The sequence below is a fragment of the Malaya genurostris genome, chromosome 1, assembly GCF_030247185.1.
Source record: "Malaya genurostris strain Urasoe2022 chromosome 1, Malgen_1.1, whole genome shotgun sequence".
NCBI lineage: Eukaryota > Metazoa > Arthropoda > Insecta > Diptera > Culicidae > Malaya > Malaya genurostris.
In genome coordinates, this window is record NC_080570.1 from 115478790 (window position 1) to 115493540 (window position 14751).

Consider the following 14751-nt stretch of genomic DNA (forward strand, 5'->3'; position numbering starts at 1 on the left):
GTGATTGAATGAGGGAAATATGCGAACTTAACACTTTGTGTAGATTTGTTTGTGGCCCTTAAAAGGGCCGATTATGCTTGGCGATTCGTATGCACACACACGATCGGGGGGGTTTGGTTGTTCTCACTCAGTTTACTTGGAGCTAGTGTACTTGGTGACGGCTTTGGTTCCTTCCGAAACGGCGTGCTTGGCCAACTCTCCTGGCAAAAGCAGACGAACGGCGGTCTGGATTTCGCGAGAGGTAATCGTCGAACGTTTGTTGTAATGGGCCAAACGCGATGCCTCGGATGCAATGCGTTCGAAGATGTCATTGACGAAACTGTTCATGATGCTCATCGCCTTCGAGGATACTCCGGTATCAGGGTGGACCTGCTTCAACACTTTGTAGATGTAGATAGCGTAGCTTTCCTTCCTGCGGATCTTCTTCTTTTTCTTATCTCCCTTGGCGATGTTTTTCTGGGCCTTGCCGGATTTTTTGGCTGCCTTTCCACTGGTTTTCGGTGCCATCGTGCTTGACGGTTCTCGTACGTTCAGAGTAACTGCTTTAACTTAAATGACGCTATTTGCCATATGACAGCTCGTTTTATACCTGCTATTGAGAGCGGCGCATGGACTGCCCCTTTGTTAGAATTCCTTTTCCTGTTCGCAGAACGGGAAACAGTGAGACGATATAAAACAGAGGGTTAGTACGGCGGCAGCCAGTATTACTGAATTGGCTGTCTAGTCGTTAACAGCATCTCGTGGATTTTTTACGCAGAAACACGCACACACAAAATGTCTGGCCGTGGTAAAGGAGGAAAAGTTAAGGGAAAGGCAAAGTCCCGCTCAAACCGTGCTGGTCTGCAGTTCCCAGTAGGCAGAATCCACCGTCTGCTCCGGAAGGGAAACTACGCCGAACGTGTCGGTGCCGGTGCACCGGTCTATCTGGCGGCAGTGATGGAATACCTGGCCGCCGAAGTGCTGGAATTGGCCGGTAACGCTGCCCGTGACAACAAGAAAACGAGAATCATCCCTCGCCATCTGCAGCTGGCCATCCGTAACGACGAGGAGTTGAACAAACTGCTCTCCGGAGTTACTATCGCACAGGGCGGTGTACTGCCAAACATCCAGGCAGTGCTGCTCCCGAAGAAAACCGAGAAAAAGGCCTAAATTGCGATTTCCGGAACATATTGGTGTTACCCCCCTTACAGAACCCGTCCTTTTCAGGACGACCACCTCACTGTGATAAAGAAATATTTAAGATTGCTTTGAATTAAAGATTGCTAAAGTTGTGATACGCCTGGAAAGTATAATGCGCAAATCAAGTATAGCGACCTTTGTTCATTTTCGTTTTCGGAATTTTACCCTGAATCGGTGTATCTACCTGATGCGAAAATGATGTCCGCTTTTTCAGTGTTTGGAAAACAGAAGACAAAATCGGTCATACCAGACGAATCGGAATTTTAGAATGATCGATGTGAGTTCAATGGCGAAAATCTTTCCCATCGATTTACCGGAAAATGCAGCCATTAAAACATCCAAACTTGATCATATAATCTTAGAGAAAGTGTCGCACGAGAAATAAGAGAATAATTTTCGTTCGTATCCGTGACGACACACCGATCCAATATAGCGCATGTATCTGTGTCATTGGTCGGCATCATCTCATGAATGGTGACGACCGACTAGAAAAAAAGAAGAAGAAGAAGAAGATATCGTAGCTACCACCATGATGGTGAATAAACACTGCCACACACACAGGCCAAAAACAAATGGTAATGTAATGTGTATATGAGGAAACGAAAATCAAGCTGTACCTAAGTTCAGCCATCGGTCTCAGAACCGGAGGGCAAGGTCGCATAAACGCGCGCGTGCGTGTGTGTGTGTGTGTGTGTGTGTCTGTATATTCATTTACATTACATTAGCGGCCCCTACACGTGGCATTGTTTATTATTGACAACCAAAAGCATCGTCAGTACCACCAATCCAATTAGCTTGGTAACTTGTGTCGGTATTTTTCGAGAAAACGTTTAGAGCTTTAAGTATTGCAACTGAATATTGAAACATTGAGAGAAGAGTTCATTAAACAGTACACTCTCGCCAATGAAAGTTTTGTTGGATTGGCGAATAATTTTGATTGTTTGAACATATTTTCATCAATCCGATGATGTTTCGACCATTCGACTAACATATATTTTCGAACGAATACGAATGCCACAAATACGATAGCGACACGAACGTAAACAATAAGGAGAGTAATATTGGCTACTACGAGAATGCGAGAGGCGTGAAAGAGAGAATGAAAATAACCGACGAACAACTATGGCAACAGTGTACACCAATTGTCTAGACCGAACCGCAGTTTAGTGGTTGGTAAGTGTGTATTGGTGTGCGATTCTAGCAGGAAAAATAAAAACTGCTGCTCATTAGAATATCCTATTGGAAAGACTATCTACTTGGAAAACAGGAACTCCGAATTGTTTTCCGACGGTCCATGTAAGAAATTACTGAAAGATTACTCAATAGCAAGTTGCTATTGTTGAGTTTCGTTGACATGATCAAACGATGAACGCGGCTTACTCAATCCTAACGCAGTGAACGGAACTCTCGCTGTTCGGATGGTTAGGTTAGCTTAGCAACAATGACAAATGGCAACTGAACGAAAAATGGTTGAAATGGTGAAAAATCTCTCAAACTCTCAAGTGAAAAGTAGTCCAGGTTAACCGGTATTTTTTCTCCCTCTGCTCATGCTCATGGATGGGATATGGGAAATCGGTTTGACTTTGCGTCGTATAAACGGTTGTTCGTTTCTACCTACCACCATCCGAGAGGTAAACAATACGTACATGAAAAAAAAAACTTAACGACAAAAGTAAAAACCAATCTTTATATGATACCTTCCCGTTATTGTACGTGTTTCAAAACGCTTGTGCCTACAAAATTGAAAAAATTTGTCTTGTGTTTTCTTTTCCGCAATTTTCAGTAGCAAGCAATTTTGTGAATCGCATACCTCAGTTGCACTATTGCGCAAATTGTGTGTGTGTGTGTGTGTGTGTGTAGACTGCCATGAACAACATGTTCCAACTTATCGCAAACAGAGGTGCGTTGGGAGAGCGAGAGAGAGAGAAAAGCAAGTTAGAGAACATAAGAATGAACTTTATTATGACTGAGGGAAAAACCAATACCCATACATTGAAGTAAACCAGTATGACGTTGATATACATATGTATTGGTGTATGTTTTTGGAAAGCGGAAAATCTTCTTTTTCGTTCTTTGTCTCCGAATTCATCTCCTTTCATTGATAATCGATGGATGAGTGATAAATGATGAATGCTAACTCAAATCGCTATTAAAATATAAATCACCACTCGCAAAATCGAACAAACTAATGTTTTCTGTCCTGCAGGTACAAATCTAATTGTTCCTAACAAGCAAACAGTAAACTTCGGTTGCTAGAGATAATGACATTTTCGTTATTTTGGCACAGGAGATTTATTCTTCTCGAAAACCTGCGATTTTCACGAAAACAAACACACACGCACGCGCGCAATCAAATGAAAAAGTGCATGTTCGAAAGAAATTTACATTTGCTTGTCGTCTTCGTGATGAAGTCTTACCATCAAAGCATCATAGAAGAATACTTTACTATGGGACGCCTTTTCAAAATTTACCCTCTGAGAATGTGATAAGTTTTTTGTTTTATCAATGTCTTCTTTCGCCGTTCTTCGGAAAAGGCGGGAAATCTTTGGTCATCCCTGTACAAAAGTAGTGCCTAAAACAATTCGCTCTCTCTCGCTTCCGCAACGGTGTGTGGCTGGTTTCAAGGAATTCAGTTCCAGCATAATGTAATGCACAAATTGGATGATATTGTTCAAAACAACTAAACTCACTCAAACCAATTGCCCAGCACCTTCCCTCTATTGCACTTTCTTTCACAAACGGCCACCACCATCACAATCGAAACGAGTAAAGAAGAAGCAAGCAAAACAACACACGAGAATTCGAATTTAACACTTTGTGTAGATTTGTTTGTGGCCCTTAAAAGGGCCGTTTGTTAGTTCTCGCATACACGGGGTCGGTGTTGTTCTCAGTTTACTTGGAGCTGGTGTACTTGGTGACGGCTTTGGTTCCCTCAGAAACGGCGTGCTTGGCCAACTCTCCTGGCAAAAGCAGACGAACGGCAGTCTGGATTTCGCGAGAGGTAATCGTCGAACGTTTGTTGTAATGAGCCAAACGCGATGCCTCGGATGCAATGCGTTCGAAGATGTCATTGACGAAACTGTTCATGATGCTCATCGCCTTCGAGGATACTCCGGTATCAGGGTGGACCTGCTTCAACACTTTGTAGATGTAGATAGCGTAGCTTTCCTTCCTGCGGATCTTCTTCTTCTTCTTATCACCCTTGGCGATGTTCTTCTGGGCCTTGCCGGATTTTTTGGCCGCCTTTCCACTAGTTTTCGGTGCCATCGTTCTAACGTTGACGTGCGTTCAGAGTAGCTGTTTTCACGTAAATGACGCTAGCTCGCCCAAGAAACCCCGTTTTATACCTGCTACAGGCAACGCAGTAGGGACAGCCCCTTTGTCAAAATTTGATCCTCTTTTGCGCTTTATGCTCTGCCTATTCGCAGAACGAGAAACAGCGAGATGGTATAAAACAGAGGGTTAGTACTGCGGCAGCCAGTATTACCGAGTTAGCATCCTAGCTGTTAGCATCGTTTCGTGGATTTTTTACGAAAACAAAACACATAAAAGAAAATGTCTGGCCGTGGCAAAGGAGGAAAAGTTAAGGGAAAGGCAAAGTCCCGCTCGAACCGTGCTGGTCTGCAGTTCCCAGTAGGCAGAATCCACCGTCTGCTTCGGAAAGGAAACTACGCCGAACGTGTCGGTGCCGGTGCACCGGTCTATCTGGCGGCAGTGATGGAATACCTGGCCGCCGAAGTGCTGGAATTGGCCGGTAACGCTGCCCGTGACAACAAGAAAACGAGAATCATCCCTCGTCATCTGCAGCTGGCCATCCGTAACGACGAGGAGTTGAACAAACTGCTCTCCGGAGTTACCATCGCACAGGGCGGTGTACTGCCAAACATCCAGGCAGTGTTGCTCCCGAAGAAAACCGAAAAGAAGGCCTAAATTGCACTTGATTCGCACTGAAACCAATCGAAAAAACGTCCTTTTCAGGACGACCACAATTTTCTGATAAAGAACTTATAGAAATTTACTATTTTACTATCGATCAATCATATTTACTCATGCAAGCGCCATAAGACTTGTTTTTTTTTCCATAGCTTCTAGGATAATTTCCCACATTACAAGTGAAAAGTCGATGGTCGGTGGTCGATTGCGCTGGAGAATAGATTTATTTTTTTTTTACCGATCAAGCAAGGTTGGTTGAATGAAAACGACAATCGTCTGGAGAGTCAAGCTACTAAATTAAATATGATTATACGAAAAACCGCGTACAGAGCGATACCGTGTCCGAACTGGCTCTACACTAAATGGAAACTATAACGGCATTCATTTTCCAAGAAAAGGAAAACTGGGATAGTTTTAAAATACAAATATAATTGGGAACAAAAACATCAACCATTTTTATTGATGAATTTTCGCAAGCTAGATTTTTACGAACGGACTTCATCAATCATCGTGCATAATCCGTCCGCATTTTCATTTGATCACCTACCGATCCTTTCGTCGCTGCTTACCGACTGAGCGAACGAACATATTTGATTGTACTACAAGAGAAGCATGCGCGTAGCAGCGGGGTCGGCTCTATGGCTGCGCACCAATTTATCCACTATAGCGTGTCGGTGAAGCACACGCTCAGAAAGTAGTGCTGCTGTGATGGATAAAAGCATACTTTTTTTTTTTTTCTTACTGTGCAGTTTTGTTGAAGCGGACTACCCAAAAGCGAGCGAAGTAGGAAATATCGATTAATTCTTTGCATGGATTTTTTGGTAGTCCTGAAAAGGACTGTTTTGTTGAACACCGTCGAAATAAGAACGGTAGAATTCGACATGATGATGATGACTGACTGACGATGGGTCAATTTACTTCTTGGCAGCCACCTTCTTCGGGGCAGCTTTTTTGGCTGGCGCGGCCTTCTTTGGCTTCGGGGTCTTGGGCTTGTTGGCAGCGGCTTTCGATGGCTTGGTGGCCTTCTGCTTCGGTGCAGCAGCCTTCTTGGCGGCCTTGGCTGGTGCTGCCTTAGCCTTCTTTGCAGCGGCGGCTTTCGGCTTTTTCTCACCTGCAGGCTTTTTGGCCTTCGGTTTCTTCTCGCCAGCGGGTTTCTTGGCAACCTTTTTCTTCTCTCCGGCAGCCTTCTTCGGTTTTTTGGCAGCAGCCTTCTTCGGCTTCTTCTCGCCAGCCGGTTGCTTGGCACCGGCTTTGATTTTGAACGAGCCGGATGCACCGGAACCCTTGGTCTGGGTGAGCTTTCCCTTCTCGACGCCAGATTTCAGGGCCTTCTTGATGAACGGGGCCAGCTTGGCGACGTCGCACTTGTAGTTGGCGGCGATGTACTTCTTGATGGCCTGCAGCGAAGATCCGTTGCGTTCCTTCAGCGTCTTGATGGCAGCCACTACCATGTCATTGACTGGTGGATGTGTCGATGGCTTCTTCGGTTTTTTGGCTTCTCCCTTGGCGGCTTTGGCTTTCTTCGGTGCCTTGGCCGGTGAAGCAGCAACCGGAGCTGCGGCCGATACGTCAACAGCGGTTTCAGCCATTTTTTCTAATGTGCACTTTTCTAAAGCAGGTAGAACGAGCGAACGACTAAGCGAATACAAACGAGTGTGTGAATGCAGTAGAATCGTGCGATACGTTCGGGCACCGAATCCGTCGGCCCTGTTAGGGAATACGCACATGACGGTTACCATTCGGTGCTAGGTAGGTGTAGGTAATTTTTCTGGACTATTGTTTTTTAAATTGTAAACAATGAATCGACAGCAGCGGAAGTATCGCCAAAGAGTGGTTTTATGTTTGCTACGATGTTTGAACTTTCTGCTCCACCATTCGCGAACAGCCGGACGGGCAGTGATGATAGCGAAATATGCATTCAATATCGGACAAACGGTACATGCTTATTTCGAATTGTCAAAAATAGTAAAACAGTACCATTTAAACAATGCGGACTCCAACGAAACATGGTTCATTGGGAAGAGAAATATTTTCTCTTGACAACTAACACAACCCGTTCGATGACGGTTGCGACGCGCACGAGATTGAATCGGTCAAACTTGAACCTGCTGTCTGGCGCAAATCGATCAAACGACCAAAACGCAGTACGAACCGGTGACTAAGCTTTTCAATTTTTCCGTGTTCTGCATTTGGAAAATACAATTTTTAAACAATTTGACTAACAGATATGTTACGTGAGCATAATATTTCCGAACATGCCTTCCGAAATCTGGAACACGATGGCACTGCCAACGAATAATGCTGGCCAACGTCGCCAACGCCCGGGCGTGTCGGTTGTTCTGAAAGCATTTTGGTTACTATTTTTTGTAATGAACTTGTTTTGCCATTTGAATTTGGTTCATCTTGCAAATATTAAACCTGAACATCAGGACAGGTCAATTCCAAGAGAGAGGATGTTTAAAAATTTCGACAGTGAAAAATTAGAATCAAACAAACCGAAGTCCTTTCTAACACAACGAGTCAAATGTGTGGTGTGTTGTTCACGTACCACAAACGGCTGGCTGGGCTGAGAATATTTGTCATCAGAAGCAATAACCAAAAAACAATCTTTCCCAAATCAGAATACCGGAATTGTGGAGCGCATTTAGGATTTTACATGCAAAATATACGGTGCAAGTATTACCATTAAATAATAATAATAATCCTTCGACACCTCCATCTGTCTAGCGTGCGTGCCAGACATAGTCAGTCTCTCAGTCTCAATCGATTGGCAACAAAGAACTCGAGCAGTGATTTGATTTGATACCGAATTTGAGTGTTGCTTATATTTGATAGATATTGGCCGAAAATTGTCACGTACCGGAAGAAAGCACCGAACCCAACCGAACATTAGCCTACTATTCAAAGATTGGCAATTGCTGTGTATTTCTTTCGCCAGAAACATCCCCACCAGTCGTCTGGGGATGGGACGTTGACTATGTCAACGGCAAGCAAGCGTCTGTCGGGGTAGTCTTGGAACGAAACAAATTGGTATTTTCATGATTTTGAACCAATATTGTATAGTATAGTGTATTGAGAGTAGCAGTAGCAGAGTAATACTAGTAACTGGTGGCCGAATCCCGTCAGAATTGTCAGGCAGTCAGTCACATGGCATGACACGGCGAGTGCACGATGTGTTGCAAGCTGGGTTACAAATTTTGCTGAACTATGTAACAGGGAAGCAATGTGTATTGTCTGTGCTGCTTGTCTGTCAGCAGGTCGTCTATTCTCCTCTCAACTGCTACTTTAGCAGAAACAAAAATGAAAGACCAAAAAATAAGGAAAACATTTCAAACACCTATAGATTACTGACTTTCCATATGGGGGGCATGAATTGTGCAACGGATCGGATGTCATTTTCTGTGCGCGCGCAACTTGTGTGTGTGTGTCTGAGTATGTGATTGTTTAAGGGAAAATATTCGAATTCGTAAACTCGTTGGTAATTGATTGGGTGGCCCTGAAAAGGGCCTTTGGGGTATATGTTGTGAGATCAAACGAAAGCCGATAGCCTGTTTAAGCACGTTCGCCACGGATCCGACGAGCCAGCTGGATGTCCTTTGGCATGATGGTAACACGCTTGGCGTGGATCGCGCATAGATTGGTGTCCTCGAACAAACCGACTAGATAGGCTTCGCTGGCCTCCTGCAGTGCCATGACGGCGGAACTCTGGAAGCGAAGGTCGGTCTTGAAATCTTGGGCAATTTCACGCACTAAACGCTGGAACGGCAGCTTGCGAATCAACAGCTCAGTCGATTTCTGGTAACGACGGATCTCCCGAAGGGCTACTGTTCCTGGCCGATAACGATGGGGTTTCTTCACTCCGCCAGTAGCAGGAGCACTTTTGCGAGCAGCCTTTGTCGCCAGTTGCTTACGAGGAGCCTTTCCTCCGGTCGATTTACGAGCGGTCTGCTTGGTACGAGCCATTATTTCTTTCTTTTGCTTATCCTTTCTCTCTACACCGTACTGTACGCGTTGAAAACAAAACACAGAATGAGCTCAAAACGGACCTGGCTGGCTGTTTTATACCTGCCCGACCGCTCTGAAGCAGCCAATCAGCACAAAGCAAAGCACGAAACGGACCCTCTCGGTAGGTATAAAAAAAAGCACCGGTCTGCGAAGTGGCATTAGTTTCACTTGTACTGTCTTACTTGCAAGAACAAGCAGCTAGCAGAGAAAAATGACTGGTCGCGGCAAAGGAGGAAAGGGACTCGGAAAAGGAGGCGCCAAGCGTCATCGTAAAGTGCTTCGTGATAACATCCAGGGAATTACCAAGCCCGCTATCCGTCGTCTGGCTCGTCGTGGTGGTGTCAAGCGTATCTCCGGTCTGATCTATGAGGAAACTCGTGGAGTGCTGAAGGTGTTCCTGGAAAATGTGATCCGAGATGCAGTAACCTACACTGAACACGCCAAGCGCAAGACCGTCACCGCCATGGATGTCGTGTATGCTCTGAAGCGACAGGGTCGCACTCTGTATGGTTTCGGAGGTTAAACGTCGTAACGAGAACACACATAACATAATACGGAAGGATAAAAGGCCCTTTTCAGGGCCACCAATATGTTTCGCAAAGAATTAGTTAGCATTTGCTGGTATTCATTATAATCTATAATCATGATGATGATGATGATGATGATGGTGGTGGTGGTGGTGATGATATGAGAATAGTAAGAAGTGTGCAATAGAGTAGTGAGTAGTGTGAATTCAACCGGGTTCGAAACTGACTAGATTTTTCAGTCCAACAACTAGGTTTTCAAACAAACAATTTAACCAGCAGTCGTTAGGGTGGAAACTGGTTTTCGGTTTCGCATCAAGCAAACACGACATTATTATTTCTGGTCGGTTGTGAGTTTCAAACTGCTGTTGACACTTGAGTACTACTCAACGCGCCGCTGAAAAACGTAACATTTGAGAAAAGAAATTAGTTATGTTGTTTAACATGAACTATCTTTTCGAAATCATTCATTCCCATTCAACTGTTCTGGTCAACTGTCAATGCTGTTGGCTTCGAATTTCGACTATACAACATGCAGCATTTGCTCAAAGCCGCCTAGGATAGAAAAACGATTGCTGTTGATATGTCATTGGTTGGTTTACAGTAGCATGCATGTGTATGTGTAGCAATTTATTATTTGGTTGGTCGACCAAGTCTGTCGATTGGTCCGAAAAGTAATCGATACTTTTCTTTATTTCGAAACCAACATATTTTTGCTCCGAACAATATATTGTCCATATGGCATGGATGAATACTCCGAAACGCGAGAACAATTGTACCTGTGTTGTTCATAATTTGTTCTGTTTTTCTCGTTAGGTGTTTGTTGGCTGATGAAAGTAAAATCATCAACGAACAAAATGTGTTTGGTGATTGAATGAGGGAAATATGCGAACTTAACACTTTGTGTAGATTTGTTTGTGGCCCTTAAAAGGGCCGATTATGCTTGGCGATTCGTATGCACACACACGATCGGGGGGGTTTGGTTGTTCTCACTCAGTTTACTTGGAGCTAGTGTACTTGGTGACGGCTTTGGTTCCTTCCGAAACGGCGTGCTTGGCCAACTCTCCTGGCAAAAGCAGACGAACGGCGGTCTGGATTTCGCGAGAGGTAATCGTCGAACGTTTGTTGTAATGGGCCAAACGCGATGCCTCGGATGCAATGCGTTCGAAGATGTCATTGACGAAACTGTTCATGATGCTCATCGCCTTCGAGGATACTCCGGTATCAGGGTGGACCTGCTTCAACACTTTGTAGATGTAGATAGCGTAGCTTTCCTTCCTGCGGATCTTCTTCTTTTTCTTATCTCCCTTGGCGATGTTTTTCTGGGCCTTGCCGGATTTTTTGGCTGCCTTTCCACTGGTTTTCGGTGCCATCGTGCTTGACGGTTCTCGTACGTTCAGAGTAACTGCTTTAACTTAAATGACGCTATTTGCCATATGACAGCTCGTTTTATACCTGCTATTGAGAGCGGCGCATGGACTGCCCCTTTGTTAGAATTCCTTTTCCTGTTCGCAGAACGGGAAACAGTGAGACGATATAAAACAGAGGGTTAGTACGGCGGCAGCCAGTATTACTGAATTGGCTGTCTAGTCGTTAACAGCATCTCGTGGATTTTTTACGCAGAAACACGCACACACAAAATGTCTGGCCGTGGTAAAGGAGGAAAAGTTAAGGGAAAGGCAAAGTCCCGCTCAAACCGTGCTGGTCTGCAGTTCCCAGTAGGCAGAATCCACCGTCTGCTCCGGAAGGGAAACTACGCCGAACGTGTCGGTGCCGGTGCACCGGTCTATCTGGCGGCAGTGATGGAATACCTGGCCGCCGAAGTGCTGGAATTGGCCGGTAACGCTGCCCGTGACAACAAGAAAACGAGAATCATCCCTCGCCATCTGCAGCTGGCCATCCGTAACGACGAGGAGTTGAACAAACTGCTCTCCGGAGTTACCATCGCACAGGGCGGTGTACTGCCAAACATCCAGGCAGTGCTGCTCCCGAAGAAAACCGAGAAAAAGGCCTAAATTGCGATTTCCGGAACATATTGGTGTTACCCCCCTTACAGAACCCGTCCTTTTCAGGACGACCACCTCACTGTGATAAAGAAATATTTAAGATTGCTTTGAATTAAAGATTGCTAAAGTTGTGATACGCCTGGAAAGTATAATGCGCAAATCAAGTATAGCGACCTTTGTTCATTTTCGTTTTCGGAATTTTACCCTGAATCGGTGTATCTACCTGATGCGAAAATGATGTCCGCTTTTTCAGTGTTTGGAAAACAGAAGACAAAATCGGTCATACCAGACGAATCGGAATTTTAGAATGATCGATGTGAGTTCAATGGCGAAAATCTTTCCCATCGATTTACCGGAAAATGCAGCCATTAAAACATCCAAACTTGATCATATAATCTTAGAGAAAGTGTCGCACGAGAAATAAGAGAATAATTTTCGTTCGTATCCGTGACGACACACCGATCCAATATAGCGCATGTATCTGTGTCATTGGTCGGCATCATCTCATGAATGGTGACGACCGACTAGAAAAAAAGAAGAAGAAGAAGAAGATATCGTAGCTACCACCATGATGGTGAATAAACACTGCCACACACACAGGCCAAAAACAAATGGTAATGTAATGTGTATATGAGGAAACGAAAATCAAGCTGTACCTAAGTTCAGCCATCGGTCTCAGAACCGGAGGGCAAGGTCGCATAAACGCGCGCGTGCGTGTGTGTGTGTGTGTGTGTGTGTCTGTATATTCATTTACATTACATTAGCGGCCCCTACACGTGGCATTGTTTATTATTGACAACCAAAAGCATCGTCAGTACCACCAATCCAATTAGCTTGGTAACTTGTGTCGGTATTTTTCGAGAAAACGTTTAGAGCTTTAAGTATTGCAACTGAATATTGAAACATTGAGAGAAGAGTTCATTAAACAGTACACTCTCGCCAATGAAAGTTTTGTTGGATTGGCGAATAATTTTGATTGTTTGAACATATTTTCATCAATCCGATGATGTTTCGACCATTCGACTAACATATATTTTCGAACGAATACGAATGCCACAAATACGATAGCGACACGAACGTAAACAATAAGGAGAGTAATATTGGCTACTACGAGAATGCGAGAGGCGTGAAAGAGAGAATGAAAATAACCGACGAACAACTATGGCAACAGTGTACACCAATTGTCTAGACCGAACCGCAGTTTAGTGGTTGGTAAGTGTGTATTGGTGTGCGATTCTAGCAGGAAAAATAAAAACTGCTGCTCATTAGAATATCCTATTGGAAAGACTATCTACTTGGAAAACAGGAACTCCGAATTGTTTTCCGACGGTCCATGTAAGAAATTACTGAAAGATTACTCAATAGCAAGTTGCTTATTTAGCATCGATTGTTGAGTTTCGTTGACATGATCAAACGATGAACGCGGCTTACTCAATCCTAACGCAGTGAACGGAACTCTCGCTGTTCGGATGGTTAGGTTAGCTTAGCAACAATGACAAATGGCAACTGAACGAAAAATGGTTGAAATGGTGAAAAATCTCTCAAACTCTCAAGTGAAAAGTAGTCCAGGTTAACCGGTATTTTTTCTCCCTCTGCTCATGCTCATGGATGGGATATGGGAAATCGGTTTGACTTTGCGTCGTATAAACGGTTGTTCGTTTCTACCTACCACCATCCGAGAGGTAAACAATACGTACATGAAAAAAAAAACTTAACGACAAAAGTAAAAACCAATCTTTATATGATACCTTCCCGTTATTGTACGTGTTTCAAAACGCTTGTGCCTACAAAATTGAAAAAATTTGTCTTGTGTTTTCTTTTCCGCAATTTTCAGTAGCAAGCAATTTTGTGAATCGCATACCTCAGTTGCACTATTGCGCAAATTGTGTGTGTGTGTGTGTGTGTGTGTGTGTAGACTGCCATGAACAACATGTTCCAACTTATCGCAAACAGAGGTGCGTTGGGAGAGCGAGAGAGAGAGAAAAGCAAGTTAGAGAACATAAGAATGAACTTTATTATGACTGAGGGAAAAACCAATACCCATACATTGAAGTAAACCAGTATGACGTTGATATACATATGTATTGGTGTATGTTTTTGGAAAGCGGAAAATCTTCTTTTTCGTTCTTTGTCTCCGAATTCATCTCCTTTCATTGATAATCGATGGATGAGTGATAAATGATGAATGCTAACTCAAATCGCTATTAAAATATAAATCACCACTCGCAAAATCGAACAAACTAATGTTTTCTGTCCTGCAGGTACAAATCTAATTGTTCCTAACAAGCAAACAGTAAACTTCGGTTGCTAGAGATAATGACATTTTCGTTATTTTGGCACAGGAGATTTATTCTTCTCGAAAACCTGCGATTTTCACGAAAACAAACACACACGCACGCGCGCAATCAAATGAAAAAGTGCATGTTCGAAAGAAATTTACATTTGCTTGTCGTCTTCGTGATGAAGTCTTACCATCAAAGCATCATAGAAGAATACTTTACTATGGGACGCCTTTTCAAAATTTACCCTCTGAGAATGTGATAAGTTTTTTGTTTTATCAATGTCTTCTTTCGCCGTTCTTCGGAAAAGGCGGGAAATCTTTGGTCATCCCTGTACAAAAGTAGTGCCTAAAACAATTCGCTCTCTCTCGCTTCCGCAACGGTGTGTGGCTGGTTTCAAGGAATTCAGTTCCAGCATAATGTAATGCACAAATTGGATGAGATTGTTCAAAACAACTAAACTCACTCAAACCAATTGCCCAGCACCTTCCCTCTATTGCACTTTCTTTCACAAACGGCCACCACCATCACAATCGAAACGAGTAAAGAAGAAGCAAGCAAAACAACACACGAGAATTCGAATTTAACACTTTGTGTAGATTTGTTTGTGGCCCTTAAAAGGGCCGTTTGTTAGTTCTCGCATACACGGGGTCGGTGTTGTTCTCAGTTTACTTGGAGCTGGTGTACTTGGTGACGGCTTTGGTTCCCTCAGAAACGGCGTGCTTGGCCAACTCTCCTGGCAAAAGCAGACGAACGGCAGTCTGGATTTCGCGAGAGGTAATCGTCGAACGTTTGTTGTAATGAGCCAAACGCGATGCCTCGGAT

At 43.9% G+C, this 14751-nt stretch overlaps 5 protein-coding genes across 5 annotated transcripts; 3 read left to right on the forward strand and 2 right to left on the reverse strand.

Moving 5' to 3' along the window:
- The first annotated feature begins 774 nt into the window (after positions 1–774).
- Positions 775–1149, forward strand: LOC131440646 (histone H2A). Its single transcript, XM_058612112.1, has one exon. It carries the CDS (start codon positions 775–777, stop codon positions 1147–1149), a length of 375 nt encoding a protein of 124 aa, XP_058468095.1.
- Positions 1150–6026: 4877 nt separating this feature from the next.
- On the reverse strand, positions 6027–6701 carry LOC131440617 (histone H1B-like). Its single transcript, XM_058612060.1, has one exon. The coding sequence runs from the start codon at positions 6699–6701 to the stop codon at positions 6027–6029; it is 675 nt and encodes a 224-aa protein (XP_058468043.1).
- A 2627-nt stretch (positions 6702–9328) lies between these two features.
- Positions 9329–9640, forward strand: LOC131440662 (histone H4). The gene has a single exon (XM_058612139.1). The coding sequence runs from the start codon at positions 9329–9331 to the stop codon at positions 9638–9640; it is 312 nt and encodes a 103-aa protein (XP_058468122.1).
- A 999-nt stretch (positions 9641–10639) lies between these two features.
- LOC131427557 (histone H2B-like) lies at positions 10640–11014 on the reverse strand. Its single transcript, XM_058590862.1, has one exon. The coding sequence runs from the start codon at positions 11012–11014 to the stop codon at positions 10640–10642; it is 375 nt and encodes a 124-aa protein (XP_058446845.1).
- A 267-nt stretch (positions 11015–11281) lies between these two features.
- On the forward strand, positions 11282–11656 carry LOC131440670 (histone H2A). Its single transcript, XM_058612152.1, has one exon. The coding sequence runs from the start codon at positions 11282–11284 to the stop codon at positions 11654–11656; it is 375 nt and encodes a 124-aa protein (XP_058468135.1).
- Positions 11657–14751: the final 3095 nt, after the last annotated feature.